General features: G+C 42.9%; 1 protein-coding gene across 1 annotated transcript in view; it reads left to right on the top strand.

Annotated features, from left to right (window-relative positions):
• The first annotated feature begins 9 nt into the window (after window positions 1–9).
• Window positions 10–18706, top strand: part of LOC121861556 (protein stoned-B-like) — a 44774-nt gene continuing 26077 nt past the window's right edge. The window contains exons 1-4 of the mRNA XM_042359427.1: window positions 10–2290; window positions 2609–2801; window positions 3266–3438; window positions 4370–4538. Coding sequence (XP_042215361.1) covers window positions 10–2290; window positions 2609–2801; window positions 3266–3438; window positions 4370–4538 — 2816 coding nt within the window. The remainder of the gene's footprint in view (window positions 2291–2608; window positions 2802–3265; window positions 3439–4369; window positions 4539–18706) is intronic.

Raw genomic sequence — 18706 nt, 5'->3', positions numbered from 1 at the left:
ATCGCCAAAATGGATTTCAGTGGGAACGTGAAGAATCCTTTCCTTTTCGACGACCCCGCACCACCAGCTGATGTTGGAGATGCTGCCATCAACCCCTTCCTTATGGGAGGGGCATTTGACTATTCTGAAGCGACTTATACTGGCATCAATCCATTCAGTGATCAGATTGATGACTCTAATGCCGCTGCTGCCGGTCTCTTTGGGGACCCGGTGTCGTACCCCACCGACATGAATCCCTTTGGTATTGTTGCCTCCGATATATCACAGCCTTTTAGTGAAGCAACGCCACAAACCCAGGCAGATTTCTTTGGCACACCTGTTTCCCAAGTAAATGAAGTTTCAGAAGATCTTTTCGGCAGTCCAGTGTCGCCTCCAGCGGTTTCACAGGTGGCCCACCATCCCCCAATGCCTCCAGCCCGACCGCCTGCACCATCCTCCCCCATTGTTGATCTGATGAATGACGGTCCCATTGCACAAGAGGTCACCACAGCCCCAGGAAGACCACCACCACCAAGGCCTCCACCTCCATCCAAAGAAACAAAAGATCTTCTACAAACTGTTATAGGGGCCATGGAGGCAACTACAGACACATTACATGAAAGACTGAACACAACCAGAACTCCATGTCCATCACCTGGGAGTGGCGCAGCCAACTCTCGCAGCCCCACACCAGACATACACGTGACCTCTCCCCAAAAGGACCCTGATGCGTTCAGTGCCATCTTTGGTCAAACTATAGACATGAGTGACCCCGAGATGGATGACACTAAGGCTACTACCAATACAGCACCGCACCCTACACCTGCTACCTCAGATGAATTTGACCTCTTTGGTGACTCTCAACCTTTAAAACCCAGAACCAACCAAGATATTCTTAGTTTATTTAATATGCCTCAAAGAAAACAATCACCGCAAGTTGATTTATTATCTGATGACTTATTGTCGTCAGCTTTATCCGCTGAAAAGAGTGCAGCGGATAAAGAGACTGCCACTGACCTCCTCTCTGGTGCTCCTGTTGATGACTCGAAACCTGCCAGTGTGTTATCTGGAGAAGAGGTAAGCAAGGCCTCGAGTATTCTCACCCCGTCTGACAAGGAATCTGTCTCAAGTGAAACGCCTGCAATTTCAGAATATTTCCTTCCTCCTGACAGTCAAAGTGAAACAACGCAAATGGAAGAATCTGTATCCCCCGAACAGACCAGTGAGCAGACTGACAGTGAACCCACTGTGATTGAAGCAACTTATCAGGACATTAATGAAGAAGCTAACAAAATACCTGTATTAGGTACAGAGACCCAGGATTCATCTTCAGCAAACGAAGAAAAGGTGGAAGCCATGGAAGCGTTTGGCTCTCCTGAGCCAGCTCCTCCAACAGTGAACAGCGAACAGTCAAATTCTCCAGAAGTGTCGAGTCACTTGAGCACCCCAGTAAAACCTACACAACCCGAATCAGCGAGTGAAATCAATAGTTTAGGAGATCAGAGCAAAACAGATGTTAGTGATGCGTTTGGTATACTGGATATTCCGTCTTCCACGAGTGAGCCAAAGGATAGTGCGATGGATGCATTTGGAGACTCCACCGCTTTTGGAGAAAATGATGCTTTTGGAATTCCAGACGCTTTCGGAGAGCCCTCCAAACCTGACTCTGAATCAGCATTATTTGGAGATACGTCGAGTTCATATTCGAGCACTACGACTAATAATGATGCATTTTTCGGCGCACCACAAACAGCTCCTCCAGCTGCAAGTCTTTTCGGCGACATTTCAGAACCTGAACCTCCAGCTTCTCCAGCAGCTGGTCTCTTTGGTGATATGCCTCCAGCTTCTCCAGCAAGCAGTCTCTTTGGAGAAGTTGCTCAGCCTGCGCCTCCAGCATCACCTGCGGCGGGTCTGTTCAATAACACTTCCTCAACTGGTTCCTCAGGTTTCGATATTTTTGGAAGTGAACCAACTACAGTTCCAGTACCACCAGGAGCAGACTCCACCGGGGCAGCTCTCTTTGGTTCTACAGCCCCAGCACCAAATGTCGGCATGAGCTTATTTGGAGGAGGTGATGAGCCATCATTAGATATCTTCGCTGAGAGTGATGGGAATACGATGGTCAATCCATTTGCTCCCCCGTCCAAAGTACCGACCACAGCGCTGCCCGTGAAGGCAGTTCCCACTTCTGTTGGTGGGGTGAAGGTTGCCACGGATGAAGAATTTGACGCCTTCTCTGCCAGATTCGACAGTGCTGTCGTTGAAGAGGGAGACGAGCTCCATGTCGACCCATTCGCCTCTTCAGTACGAGGTGAGTTTTAAAAACGGCCCACAACATATTTCGTCAGTGTTTAGGTCTTCAATATAAGAGGAACTAGAAATGGAGGAAAACTAATAACCTGGGGGCATCTTTCCTATAGTAATACTAAAAAGATGAAATCAGCTCACGTAAAAAACTCCTGGTAATTTTAATATTTTGCTTGAAGGAAATATATATCCAGATCATTCCATTTAGTTTAAATAATTCTATATATACAGTACATTAAGTCTTTCTTATCAACATGACTGCACTATTGTTTAGAAAAATCAAGCAGAATTACCATTAATATCTTTCTTCCCTCCCCCACAGCATCTTCACCTTGGGGCGACACAGGTGGACCAGGTGGGGTACCTACTGAAGGGTTCGGTTTTGGTGATAGTGCCACCTTCGACGCCTTCCTGGCCATGAACGAGCCGCCGCCCGTCCCACAGTCCACCCCACGTCGAGCTGCACGACAGACTTCGGCAGATTCGGACGAGGGACCAATGAGTGTGGTTATCAAGTCAGTACCTTCAGCACCTGGGGCTCGTCTTACTCACCCCAACTATTATTTTGTTTCAATATCTTTTTTTTTTAATTCAAACTGAATCAACATAACATTTACATGCTTTCACTTATCGCCTATTTCAGATATAATGAATTATCAAAAAATAGTTCTACTCATAACCTTTATCTCTCATAACAATATTCTTTTACCAAAATGTCAAATATTTATATTGTGCAATATAAGTTTTAGTTTGGCTGAGACAGTTGAAAATTTAATGATGTATACACTCAGTCTAAATTGTTTTTGTTATAATCATTATTGTAATAATAATAATAATAATTATTATTATTATTATTATTATTATTATTATTATTATTATTATTATTATTATTATTATTATTATTATTGTTATTATTATTATTATTATTATTATTATTATTATTATTATTATTGTTATTATCATCCTGGTGTGTTTGCAGGCCTGCTGGGCTAGAGGCGTCAGGAGCTTCCCCACGGGCAGTGTCACCAGTCCCAGTGTTGGCGCCGCCCCCCGCAGTTGCTGGCACCACTGCTTTCATCGATACAACACCCAGATTCAATCCATTTGACAGAGGGGCTGAAGATGTGGCTGAGGCGGCCATTGATGCTACCGGTGAGTCAACCTCTCATGCCCAACATATAGCACAATCTGTCTGGGTCTCTGAACCTAACCTCACCCTAGAGAGGTCACTGTGGGATAGACTGTCAACACCTTGATAACCTCACATCTTACGACTGTCAACACCTTGATAACCTCACATCTTATGACTGTCATCACCTTGATAATCTCACATCTTACTACTGTCAACACCTTGATAACCTCACATCTTACGACTGTCAACACCTTGATAACCTCACATCTTACGACTGTCAACACCTTGATAACCTCACATCTTATGACTGTCATCACCTTGATAATCTCACATCTTACGACTGTCAACACCTTGATAACCTCACATCTTACGACTGTCAACACCTTGATAACCTCACATCTCACGACTGTCAACACCTTGATAACCTCACATCTTACGACTGTCAACACCTTGATAACCTCACATCTTACGACTGTCAACACCTTGATAACCTCACATCTTACGACTGTCAACACCTTGATAACCTCACATCTTACGACTGTCAACACCTTGATAACCTCACATCTTACGACTGTCAACACCTTGATAACCTCACATCTTACGGCTGTCAACACCTTGATAACCTCACATCTTACGACTGTCAACACCTTGATAATCTCACATCTTACGACTGTCAACACCTTGATAACCTCACATCTTACGACTGTCAACACCTTGATAACCTCACATCTTACGACTGTCAACACCTTGATAACCTCACATCTTCTGACATCTTACGACTGTCAACACCTTGATAACCTCATATCTTACGACTGTCAACACCTTGATAACCTCACATCTTCTGACATCTTACGACTGTCAACACTTTGATAACCTGACATCTTACAATGTATGGTTTAGTCAACAGTTGGATGTTCACTCTATGTCTTACATAGAAAGATCTTTCCACAGCGCGTCCCGGGGAGCTGGAGCGAACTGACTCGCAGGAGACGCCGCCAACGCCACTGTTCGAAGAAGATCAGTCTCAGCCGCTGGAGCCCTACCCAAGGACTCAGCTGCCGGCGCCCATGTGGGAGATGCACCTCCGCCAGCCCAACAAGAAGAAGATTACAGGACAAAGGTGAAGTGTCTTACATCATTATCTGCGTGGCTTCACACTATGTCTCTTAAGTTTGTTACTTCTATGTTGTAGTTGAGACGTCACTCTGTTTTTCAAACTTTCGAAATCATAATTATGAACCAACATAATTTTTGCAGTTGTACATAACCAAAAATATAGCATTTATTTTTTTTTTATTAATACAGTTATGTGACAGTAACATTAAATTATCTTGATTGACAGTAGTTTTGGCAAAATTCTTAATTCAATAGCAAGAAGTATTATGAATAATGGTAAAATGCGTAAAATGAAATAATCAATAGAGAGAGAAAGAGTGCACTGACGGGGGGAACTAACACCTTGTTCTCCCCTGGACTCGCCAGTATTGGTCACTTCCAAAAGAAAGACGGACATGGAGGTTTGACGAACAGGTCAGAGAAGTTATTTAGCTGCTCCTTCCTTGTTTCGCTGTAGCTTAGTCCACGGCTCACCCATCCAGCTGGTTTAATGGCATTGATAACTATTACTAACGTGATGGCTTTGGCTTGAGCCCTTCTTCATCACCGTTCTCAGTTCTACCACGCAGCTTCATGAGTTTTACTGCTACCAGTGGCGCTCACAATAGTTAACTAGTGTAGATTATCTCATCCTTAACACACCTGCATTAGAGGACAAAATATGTATCTATGGTATTGCAATTTCTTTATTCAGTAAACAGTGCAGTATTCTAAATCAAATTCTATAGCAGTGTTGCGTGAAGCTACTTAACCAACCTTTAATTCATAACACCTGTGTATATAAACTCTAAAAACAATGAAAAACTGAAGAGAAAAGAGATGGAACTCTTCAGTTCACGATTAATTTATTCATTACAATAGAAGCTTCCCTTGGTACTTGTGACACATTCGTCTTTAATATTTACCTCTTCCCTTTTATCAACGTCTTGCTGTTACAACCTCTCAACAGCCACATCCCTCGTTAACCGTCTTAACGCTTATCTCTCAACGTTGAACTTCTGCTACGTGTTCAGTACAGTTAGTCAGTAAATATTCCAAGTGTTTGTAGCAGTTTCTAGTCAATTAGTAACTGGTATATAACTGTTGAGATACAGTTAGTAGATAAAGCTAAGCGCCTACTGTTGTAACGTATCTACAGTCAGTAAGCTTATAAAAAAAAAACTTTGTTCACGCCCCTTCGCTGAGGCTGTTCAACAAGTTAGAGTAACTTGTTGATAATATGGCTAGATAGCTGTTATCTTCTTAAACTTAGTCTTTGTTTTTGAAAATTAATAAAATGGAAACGATATACTTCCAATTATTATTATTATTATTATTATTATTATTATTATTATTATTATTATTATTATTATTATTATTATTATTATTATTACTTCATGATTATAATTGTAAAAAAATCCAGAAAATTCTATCTTTTATAATTTGTATTTGTTAATGGACGAGTGTAATTGGTAATCTTAAACACTATTAAAGGCCTTAGTTGTTGAAGTGCAGTAATAACACATATGACGCCAACGACTATATCTGCCACTAATTATTCCCTGTTATTTTTCTAGAGATGTTTTCAATATATATCACATTGACTAAAAGCATAAGTAAGCAACTGTTATGTTTGGGTGATGAGTGATACGAGAGCGGCGAGTATGGGAACCTTTACCGAGCCCTCTAAATCCCTCTTGAACCTCTTGAAACCCTAACGAAAATAACAAGTCAAACTGAAATGGAATGAGACCTGCATTAGCTGATCCTTTTATCGTATTTAAGCTACTTAGCATACGTAAGTTTTAGATAAGTTGTTTTCCTGAAGGGGTTTGTGAGTTGAGGTTTTGGCGGGTTCAGATGAGGGATGTAAAGGAGAGTGTCACGACCCCATGTTGCCGCCTCTCTTACCAACCATGTCTCGCAAGCGCTATTCTCCTCCTGCCAAACTATAACCTGGACAATGCTTTAGCTGGACCCCAAAAATAAATAAATCAAATCTGAACTTCACCTCATTAGTGAGAACCATATACTGTACTCGATGCTGACCGCTACCTTCTCTGCCCAGTGTGGTAATTAGCTAGCCACTGTTTTATTTTTTACCATTCTCGATTGGCTAGTGGTTATGTCCCCAATATTAGTTGAAATGAGACTGATTAGGAGTAGAATTAAATCTGTCTGGATATGTTGTTTATTTTATGTAGATTTCGTAAACGGATCTCGATATTCCATCACTTGAAGGAACACCTAGATGACCTTTACCACCTGTGTAGGATGGATGCATGTTACCTGTTGACTGTTACTTGCTGGCAAAACAGTCACATTTGTTACATCAGTTACTATTTTAATATTTCTCCTTTTTTCTGATATGCTAAAAGAAAGTCATTTGCATTGTTCGTGTGTTTTGGTCTGTATTGCGGCTTCTCGACATACAATATTTACAGCTTAGCCCATACAAACAATTTCATTTTATTTTCTGCTTTAATATCCCAGTTTAGACCAGTTTTTGCCATTTTTAACTTTCCACCTTACTCGTGAATACACAAGTCATTCACAGCGTATTCATTATCTAGTTTAGAAAAAAAATCTATATCTTCACTCATAAAGTTTCTTTTTCAATCTCCCATATTTTCGGAGATACTTACGAACTTCTCTTTATATTTACTGTTGACAGTCAATGGCCTATTGACGATATACAGTACAGTGAAACTTCCATATATTGGCTTCTCTCTCCATATAATCCGTGAGATGGGGGGGGGTCATATTTAACAGATCCTCGATTTAACAGACTTTCATCTCTATATGGTTCGTTAGATGGACCCTTCATACCGAATGGACCCTCATTATAATGGACTTTCCTCCCCATATAGTTCGTTAAATAGATGTTTTACTGTACACATATTCGTATAATCACGTCACTCCTATCAAACCATCGTACAGATTCATTTATCAAAGTCTCCCGTCATAAACATTTTCTTTTACTCATATTTTGCATTCTAAGGGAGACCCTTATATAGTTATTCTTCATCTTTATTAAACTAAACCTAACACAGTTCGGTACGCATCCAAAAACCTTCTGGAACTTAACCAAACAATCTAGAACTTACTCAAACAATATGAAACGTATCCAAACAATATGAAACTTACCCAAACAATATGGAACTTACCCAAACAATATGGAACTTATCCAAAGCCCTACCTAAATTAACTCGCTCTTATTCTTATATACACACACACACACACACACACACACACACGTCATCCTTGACCACTGAAGGGTCAAGACGTACCTGGCTCCTCTGAGAGCAGCCAGGTCAACTGTTAAGTTGATCCATACCAACTCCCTCCCCTGAACTCCTCCTCCCCACCGCAATATCGAGTTTTCTCCAAAAGTTACAATTTCATTTAGGAAAGGAATGGAACCAGTGTTGAACAGTGCTTAACAGTGCTTAAGTCAGTGAGAACAACTCAACAGTAACAGCTGAGTCGTACCCTGGCTAACCTTCACACAGTGAGGTCCCAGGTACCCGGTGATAACTCAACAACGAGCAGCGATGTGTTAATCCGTCCACGATAGGGAGGAATGGGACCACACCTCACTCATATAACACCATCTGTGAGGGAATTACTACACCACGTGAGGTCCCTCATAACACCATCTGTGAGGGAATTGCTACACCACGTGAGGCCCCTCATAACACCATCTGTGAGGGAATTACTACATCACGTGAGGCCCCTCATAACACCATCTGTGAGGGAATTACTACACCACGTGAGGCCCCTGATAACACCATCTGTGAGGGAATTACTACACCACGTGAGGTCCCTCATAACAACATCTATGAGGGACTTACTACACCACGTGAGGCCCCTCATAACACCATCTGTGAGGGAATTACTACACCACGTGAGGCCCCTCATAACACCATCTGTGAAGGGAATTACTACACCACGTGAGGTCCCTCATAACACCATCTGTGAAGAAATTACTACACCACATGAGGTCCCTCATAACACCATTTGTGAGGGAGTTACTACACCACGTCAGGTCCTCATAACACCATCTGTGAGGGAGTTACTACACCACGTCAGGTCCCTCATAACACCATCGGTGAGGGAGGTACTACACCACGTCAGGTCCTCATAACACCATCGGTGAGGGAGGTACTACACCACGTCAGGTCCCTCATAACACCATCTGTGAGGGAGGTACTACACCACGTCAGGTCCCTCATAACACCATCTGTGAGGGAGGTACTACACCACGTCAGGTCCCTCATAACACCATCTGTGAGGGAGGTACTACACTACGTGTTTGCTGTTCAATACCTCAGCCTATGTGACCGACGTGACCTCCACTGTAAACATTAATCTGCATGTTCACTGTATGTTCCTTTACCTTCCTTTAATGAAGGCTTTTGTTAAACCACCAATGTCAATGCATTTAATAAGTCATTTATGTCCAATGTATATTTTCAGCCTTCGGGCTGCAGAACTTTTTCAATAAACCGGTAATTATTATTATTAATATTATTACACACACACACACACACACACACACACACACACACACACACACACACTACTACTACTACTACTACTACTAATACTAATACTACTTTTTTTTTAGATATTTGACCTCCAGCCTCCCCCAATAGCCATACCTTCGCCACTATTTTATTACCTTAATATTAAATATCCTAATACATAAGTAGCTATCCTAGCTGTGTTGTGTTAGTTGAGCCGCACATCTATGAGGCATTCAGTGACTGTAGCCTCATAGTCAATATATCTGCAAATGTTGTCGGCTCTGGGGCCGATGCTCTCGTTCCCCTGAGGCACGTCAAAGCTGACCGAAGGAGAGAGAAGGACAGTCGACATCTCATCCAGGCTGTAACATAACTTCTGGGCTGCTGCTTCTGTTCGGATATCACCTCCGCGAGTCTGGAGTAGAAGCATCTTGCACTTGGTCCCATCCCACCAGAGGTTGTGAACACTAGAGAAATGAAGCTACCTTGATCAATGTTCTGAATTCTCTCCCCGTATGCTCTTATCTTGTCGTTCTCGTTCCTCCTGTGTGCAGCATCGAGAGCTAATTTTCGGTGACATGCGGCCATGGGATAAAAAATCGTGATGTCGAAGAAGGCTCGCTGTCCCCGCATCCAGAATCCTCGAGCACTGACGTCCACGCGGGCTTCGTTGGATGTGTTTGAAGTTCTATGTTGGAAAGTCTCTCCGTCCAATGGAAGGAGGGTCGGTTCTACCCTGATATCACGGCAGATTTCCTTCAACATATTTGCTGTGAGATCCCTTACTTCGTCATGCCTCATACATATGAAACCCCCTTTCTTGCACACCATGGCATAATCGACGTCATAGGAAGAGCCACACACGCATTGGGAGGGCAATCCTTCTACTGGCCTACCGTACCTTAGAGCATTGGCATCTGTAAATTCTTGTTTATTGAGACTGAAACTATTTGCCCTTATCGGTAACGTAGTTAACCAGTCCGAGGTGCCCACCTCCTGCGCTATAGCTACTTTTTTTTCAAATTCTCTGGTACTTGCAGCAACAGTTGCTGCAACTTATCACTTTGGCCGTGCTGTCGTTCTGTCATATAGACCTTCGAATCTTGTTCACTTCAATGTTATCCACCTCCTCTGTTGCGTTCTGAGCTATTATGTGGTCCGTGAGGGCTGCTGTGAGCTTAACTGAGTTTTGATGTTCGGTGGCAGCAATCTCCTCTGGATTGGTCAGTCCCATTCCTCCCAGTCTCGGTGGTAGTGCAAGGAGTGATCTTTCTGCTGGGGTTAAGTGAGAGTGTTTCAATAATTTGGGAATGAAGTTGACGCTGATAGCTTCTTCCAGAGGGTGGAGGAGGGGTCTGATAACAGGGATAGTGTGCATCAGGTAGTGTCAGCGATGCTTGACTCCATGGGTGAATGCCGCAAAAGCTGCATGTGGCTCTGTGTTAGCAATCTCAGACAGAGCTTGGATTTCCCTAATCCGCTCATTCACCTTTCCCGTTACGTACTCGGTCTTGAAATCCGTCGTGCCGATTACTGCGCCTAGGTGTCTTTGGCCATCCTTTGTTATTTTGTCCTCACTTCCACCGAACAACTCCATTGCCCGTTCATAATGTTCTGGCTCCACAATGAGGAAGGACTAGCTGGCGCTTGGGTGGTACCCTATTTGTGGGCCTTGTAATGTTACCAGGTCCCACCACTTTTTGATGTCCTCCACTTTTCCTGCTCCTGTAAGGTCATCAGCGTACGCCACTTGCTTGACCTCGGTTGTTTCAAATTTTATTGTGTGTTGGAGTACGGATAGGCCTATTGCATACATTGCCATTGCAACAGGGTCCCCCTGTGTTGTTCCCTCTGTTGACTGTATGATGGTATCCCCTCTTAGAGCCTTGTTGTTTACTATATAAAGGTCTGATGGATTCCTATAGGAGTTTTCAACATACATTGCAAAGCTTGGACACTTGATCTTGATGTTGTGCAGTGCGGCCTTGCGGTTAAGTATGTTGAATGCGTTAGAAGCGTCCACCAAGAGAACGGCCTGGTGGCCAGCACAAACTTTCAGGTTCCCTGCTGCTGCCCTGACATCATCCTTTACCACCTCCATTATACATTTTCCGATGATCCGCCTCAGCACTTCCCCCACCTTTATAGGCCTACATCCTAGATTCTTATCCAGGGGAATGAGACGGTAGGCCATCAGAGCATGAAGGTGTTGGCAGCACGAGGATGACAGCTTTCTTGCAAGGACGGCAATGGCAGTGCAGAGATCACTTGCTACGGGGCCAAACTTTTTAGTGCTGAGGATGACTCTCCACCCGTTTGCACCCAGACCTGAAGGGCCGGTACCTCCCTGAGTCTTCAGTGCCTTTTTCCACACCATCCCTCCTGTTATTTTCTCGAACAGCACAGCATTTGGTGGGATATAGTCACCCTGGAACTTGATGCCTTCGTCTTCACTTGCAGGGGGATGTTTTTAATTTAGTTGTTTTAATGTGTCTCTGTTTATTGGCAGAACCCCACCGGAGGCTTCCTCTGTGAGAGATCTTACTGCCAAAGACACTTTTACCACACGCATTTTGTTTCCAAATTTTCATGCAACGTCATCGGTGTCTTGCTTTCCGTCTCCTATAAATTTTAGTCTCTCTTGCAGTGTTCTTGCTTCACATAGGAGATCATCAAGGGACCCATTCTGCCACATTGTCAATCTTCTCTTCATTGCTGCTACATTTTCTCTGTGCTTAGTCTTTGCGTGTGTCCTCTGACAGAATAGATGTGGTATTATTGCCAGTATTTGAAGAGTTAAAGGGATAAGGAAGCAGTCCTGAATGTACTCACTTATGAGGTGAATCATCTCCCGAATCATTTTTTTGGTGGCCGCACACTTGGGTTGTTCAAACAGGTTAGCTGGCGACCACCTGACAGTTTCTGAGTAAGTTTCTTTAACCCATATGTCAGCATTTTCCATCGACATGCCATTCCACTGTGGTGGCTGTCTCTCATTCACCTCGTGGACATCAGCTACTATTGGAGCAGCGTTTATTAGTACCTCATTTTCAGGTTGAGTAGACTCACTGTTGTCATTTAGGATATCATCGGGCGGTTGGGTCCCGGCGATATCCACTGTGGCCTCCTGTGCCGGCTCCCTGCCTTGTGGGTTTCGACAATTGTTTCTCTTTCTGCAAACCACACATGGTCGGTTGTTTCTCGCACATTCACAGCTAGTGCAATTTTGGAACTGGCTAGCACAGACGCAGCAATGTCTGTTACCCGGCATAGTGTTCTGCACCTTGGGCGACAGTTACGTCCGCCTCCGACTTGCTTTGGTCCCATACAAAAGAAGAAACTAGTTCTTATGAGTAAAGGGCAGAGAGGTGACAGGCTGGACTGCTGTGTCCGGGTAGTAGGGGCATACGTGCGCGCGTGAGTGTGTCGGCCACCCCCATGTGGGTGACAATCCACACATCAGAATGATACACTGTGAGCAAGAATTGTTACACCTAACACTTGTTTATATATCCTTGGCAGAAATAACCACTGTGTCTGTGGTCGCCCTGATGTAATATTAGTTATATATACTCACTTGGTCGGCCGACACTACAGGGAGTGACCGTTACTTGGGGGTGGGGCTACCGCAAGCGTAGAGCACTTGGCCCCATAAGGGCGAGACTCTCGATGCCACCCCTGCCAAAGTAGGCCTATCGACACTGGCACTGGCACCTGGCAGCTGTAGTAGCCGCTCATCCAAATACTCACAAACTCGCTTGGTGATCGACGGTGAACACAGGGAATATTTGCGATTAATGCCGTAAGGGATGAGAAGAACCTTCGGTGACAATGCTTAGGGTGACATCCGATATTCACCGACACACTGTGAAATTCCCGCTCCCACACTCCGAATATGTCCTCTGCAATAACACTTTAGATCAGGGAGGACACTACACCACACCCACGCCGGTCTGGCCTACTACTACTACTGTACTGTGCTGTCACTCGGAATCAAATATGACGATCATTCAACTATGATACAATGATATGAGTTATTAAGGATGTCACCTTCATTAGTGAGTTTTGAGGTGACTAAAGAGGCCGATACGAGACCGGCAAAGTCGTTCACATGTGGAGGGCTACATATAGCACGGGAGGGGCAACGGCAGTGTCTTTCCGGCGTTGGTTCTTGTCTGGCTCGGATTGCAGTCGGGCTAGCTCGAAAGTATTGACACCTTCTCGTGTGGTGCTCCTCTAAGCGTTACGGTGTGGAGTAATCGTCTCCCAGGTGAGGGGGTCCATTTGGCACATTTTCAGGTTTGTCTTAGACTATCCTTATACATTTTCAGTTGCCCGCCAGCATTACATGTACTATTCGTTAGGTGACTGCAAAGTATCTCCTTTGGCAGTCTACTGTGGTCCATGCGGATAACATGGCCAGGCCAACATAGTTATTCATGGATAATGGTAGCCTCGATGCTCCTTGAGTTGGTGTCAGCGAGAATACTGGCATTTGTTCTTCCCAGTGAACTCGGAGGATGGAATGTAGACTACGTTGGTGAAAGTTTTCAAGTGCCTTGAGGTGTCTCCTGTATGTGACCCATGTCTTGCTGCCATATAGCAGGGTGGGGAGGACTACTGCTCAGTATACATGTAACTTTGTAGATAATTACAGCTGAACACACAGGTACGGAGTCTGCCAAAGGCTCGAGATGCACATCTGATCCGATGTTGAATCTCTTAATCGATGTCCACTTTGGTGGACAGGTGGGAGCCGAGATACTGAAATTGGGTAACATTAGAGAGGGTAGTACCTTTAACCTGGATGGCTGGTGAAGTTGTCGCTGAGCCAGGGGCAGGCTGAAAGAGAATCTGAGTCTTGCGTACATTCACCTCAAGGCTGAAGTGTGCATAAGTATCTGTGTAGGTGTTCAAGATCTCCTGTAGATCGTGTTCAGTGCGAGCGGAAAGGGTGAGGTCATCTGCTCACTGAAGTTCAATGATGGAAGCTGCAGACACCTTTGTTCTTGCCTGGAGTCGTCTTATGTTGAAAAACCCTTCATCCGGTACTGGATCTCCAACTCACCCACTAAATTGGCACTGGCAAGAGTAAAGAAGGCAGCCAATAAAATGGAAAAGAGAGTTGGCGCCAGTGCATCATCCTTGTTTTACCCCCGTTTGGATGGGGAAGAACTCAGACTGGGTGCCATTGTGTAGGACACAGCTGAGGGTCCTCCAGAGGGCTTTCCTGTTGACCGAGTCGAAGGCTTTGGTTAGGTCGATCAAAGCCATGTACAGGTCACGACTCTGTTCTCTGCACTTTTCCTGTATCTGGCGAGCAACAAAGATCATATCAATGGTTCCACGTGATGGCTAAAGCCACATTGAGATTTTGGGAGGAAGTTTTCCGCCTCAGGAAGAAGTCTGTTTAGGAGGAATAGGGTGATAATCTTGTCAGCTACAGACAGAAGCCAGATCCCATGCTAGTTACTACAGCCTGACTGGTCTCCCTTGATGAGCTTGGGGGATTTCCTTCTTTTGCCATATGTTCTCCAGGAGAGAGAGGAGATGGCTGGTGAGCAGAGGTCTTCCTGCTTTATATAAATCGGTTGGGATTCCATCAAGCCCTGTGGCTTTGTTATTTTTTATCTGTTTGATGGCAGTAGCTACCTCATCCAGGGATGGATGATAGCTGAGGTGGGTCTGCTCTGGATGTTGAGGGACCTGCTGGGTAGTCAGGACATCTACATCAGTGCTTAAATTGAGCAGCGAATGGAAGTGCTCTTTCCAGCGCTGAAGGATGCCTTCTTCGTCTTTAATTAGGGAATTCTATCGGATGAGCGGAGGGGGGCTGCGCCATGAGTGATTGGCCCATAAAATGTTTTAGTGGAATTGAAATATTCGCGCATCTTGCATTGATCTGCAAGTTTTTGCGTTTCACATGCTTTATTTTTAAATCAGTCGTTCTTTAGATTGCGAAGTTTGCTCTGGGCTGCCGCTTTCGTCTTGTGGAAGGTATCAACTTTGGTTCGAGACTAAGGTTTGTTCTGCCAGTCAGTTAAAGCAGCACGTTGATCAATGACGAGTACATTGATTTCCGAGTCATTTTCATCAAACCAGTCCTGGTGTATTCTTTCGGGCTGGCCGAGGGTTTCTCTGCAGCTTTTTGACATGACAGTGTCAAGAAGACCCCATTCGGCACTGGGATCTGGGTTGTTTATCAGCCCGTGTTCGAGCTGATATCTGAAGGCATGTGCTACTGCTGGATCCTCTAAAGTCTAAATGCTTAGTGTTAGAACCTCTTCTGGAAGCTTGTTACCTTCGCCGTTTTGGGGCGACGTGAAGTGAGAGCTTGGCTCTGACGAGCCGATGATCAGTGTCGCAGTGGTCTGAGCCACGCATGGCTCGGGTGATGAGGACAATAATGTAGTCAATGAGATGTCAGTGTTTGAATCGTGTGTGTTGCCACGAATTCTTGAACTTGTCAGCTTGCCTACACACACACACACACACACACACACACACACACACACACACTCTTTGTAATCATCTTTGTAAACTGTTTAATATTTTTTCTTCCCAAATCATCAAATAATTCTTTCTCTTTTATTTCTATTATATTCTCTACCATCCTTCTCGCCTTACAGTTACAGTTGCTCTCTCTCTCTCTCTCTCTCTCTCTCTCTCTCTCTCTCTCTCTGTGTTATGCTAAGTTACGTGTGGTTAGTAAGTTGTTTTAAGTTTGGTTAGGTAAAGTTAAATCAGGTTAGGTTAGGTTGATTTAAATTAGATTTGATTAGGTAAAGTTACGTTTGGTTTGGTTGTGTAGGCAAAGTTTGTCAGGTTATGTTAGATTAGTTTAAATTAAGTACGGTCAGGCTAGTTAAGTAGGATGTGTTAGATAAAGTTAAATTGGGTTAGTTTAAGTTTGGTTTGGTTAAGTTCAGTTATGTTACAAGATGTTAGTTTGAGTTAATTCAGGGTAAGTTAGGTGATATTTCGTTAAGTCTACTTAGGTTTGATTAAGTTAGGGTTAGATTAAGTAAGTTAGGTTAGGTTAGATTAGAGCTGTTTAGATAAGGTTACGTTTGGTTAGATTAGATTAAATTAGGTTTGGTAAGGCTAGGTTAAATTTGTTTTGGTAAGGGTTGGTTCGGTTAAATGAAGTTAAATTGGCTTTGCTTAAGTGAGATTTGGTAAGGCTAAGATATACTGTACAAGAACGCCAGTGTGATGTAGTGTTAATGTGCACGTAGGAACGAATTAATAGTTTAGTTTAGTTAGTGACCGTCTGCCATAGATACTCAGCAGGATATGATATAATTTTAACCCCTTGAGTACGATAACCTAAACCCTTGAGTACGATAACCTAAGCCCTTGAGTACGATAACCTAAACCTATGAGAAAGATAACCTAAACCCTTGAGTACGATAACCTAAACCCTTGAGTGCGATAACCTAAACCCTTGAGTACGATAACCTAAGCCCTTGAGTACGATAACCTAAACCTATGAGAAAGATAACCTAAACCCTTGAGTACGATAACCTAAACCCTTGAGTGCGATAACCTAAACCCTTGAGTACGATAACCTAAACCTATGAGAAAGATAACCTAAACCCTTGAGTACTATAACCTAAACCCTTGAGGACGTTGATTTAACTACTTGATGACTCAATAACCTGAATACGATGACTTAACACCTTGAATACGATGGTTTAACCTTTTAAATACGATAACTTAACCCTTTGAGTACAATGACTTCACCATTTGAGTTTGATGATTTGTACAATGACTTAACCCCTTCAGTATAATAATTAACCGCGTGAGTATGGTAGTTTTACCCTTTGAGTACGATGTCTTAATGCCTCCAGTACGATGAATCAATACCTTGAGTACGATGACTTAGGCCTTCAAATGCAATGAGACAATATATGATAACATTAGGCTCAGGGGGATAAGTCGTCGTACTCAAAGGGTTAATAATATGTTTCAATTATTAAAACAAGAAAATAATAATGGTAATGTCCGAAAATATTCACAAATTATTATTTTCACCGCAAGTAAAATATCATAAATACTCTAATGCTGAGGCATAATTTGGTATTGTAAATTTTGTGAACTAGATGTTTTGATTATTTTCTATCCCAAGCAATAGTTATTATGGCAAGTTTGAGGAGATTTTCTTGTATATTTTGATGTATTACTAATGTAAGAATTTTATACAATGTACTGCACCATTTTTGTTATGATTTGCTTCCTATTGTAAGCTTCTATCAGAGTAGAACGTACTGGAACTTCCCAGACTTGTCTGGATTGGGCTAGGGCGTTCTCGGATCGCCTGATGGGGTATACTGTATAAGCGGCAGCTGGTGGCCTGGAGTCAGTTGACCGTTTCTGTTCAGAGTGTGAAATACAAGCCTGGTAGGACAACTGAAGCTAATTGTTGTACAAGTATTGTGGAATTGTTGTAAGCAATACAAAGTGAAAAGACTAAAGAATTGTACACTGGTAGTGTGCTGACTATACTGTATATACGAAGTGAGAGGTATTGAAGAATTAGTGATTATTAAAGGGGACCACAGTGCACATGTGTGTTTCTGTGACCTGGTGGAAATCTACCTGCCTGTTGGTTGTCTGTACACCGATACCGATTGTTGGGAAATTACCGGAGACTGGCGGGACAGCCAGTGGTAATTTGACGACACTTGTGAGATATCTGCTGCTTCTGTACATACGACCCAAGCCGCTGGTAACCAGTGGTGGAAACTGGGTAAGCGGTGAGAGGAGGGCCTTAACAATCCTTATAACTTGATATCTTTCTCAACAACAACGTGATGCCTTATCTTACAGAAAATATCAAAAACTTAATTATAATAAAACGTTACGGAATAATAATTTGCACCGAGAAACGTAATCAATCCAATAATTAATATATATAAAAAAACAAGTAACTACTATGTCGAAAGCCAATGTACAGTGATCCTTCCATCAGCTGTAGGCATACTGTGAACACATTAGTACTGGCCTGGAAGTATCCTGATTGGTAACTAACTAATTTGCTCATAAGTGGTCCTCCCGTGACGGCACACTACAGTAACTAGCTCATGATTGGACCTTCTTTTCGAAATAGATCTAAAAAAATAGTGACTAGTTATTGAATAGATTCTTGTTAACTAGCTATTGATTGGTCCTTCCTCTCAAACAGATAGTAACATGTTTATAGACAGTCTTCTCTAATTCACACTTAGACTACGATTAGCTGGCGAGTGTTCCTTTCCTAATATTGTTGTTTGTTTACGCCTACTTATAAAACATATCCACCATCCTATGATCCTTTCTTTTATGTCATGAAGAACACTTTAGGTAGAGTATTGACAGTGAATCGATGAAATAGTTAAAAGAACAAAATTATATTGCAATTGTGTTACTTATGATACAGCACAATTTTTTTTTATGTACGCGTGTGAAACGTTTAAGTCAACCTTAGGTCTGCTCAAGCTCTGTCATTATTATGTGATATGTACTGTATATGTGTTAGAATGAACATGACCGTCTAGTATACATCAGTATGAGCTGAGTATTTGCTGCTATGCTTTAGACTATATCATGTAAGAGTTAGTAGTTACTTGAACGCTTTTGCCATTTTACAGTTGTTTTACTCCTCATTGCGGAATGAAGTAAG

This window comes from Homarus americanus, unplaced genomic scaffold (assembly GCF_018991925.1).
Source record: "Homarus americanus isolate GMGI-L3 unplaced genomic scaffold, GMGI_Hamer_2.0 scaffold24260, whole genome shotgun sequence".
In the NCBI taxonomy this organism is placed as follows: Eukaryota; Metazoa; Arthropoda; class Malacostraca; order Decapoda; family Nephropidae; genus Homarus; species Homarus americanus.
The sequence above is the reverse complement of the archived record's forward strand: the minus strand, read 5'-3'. Positions and strand labels throughout refer to the sequence as shown.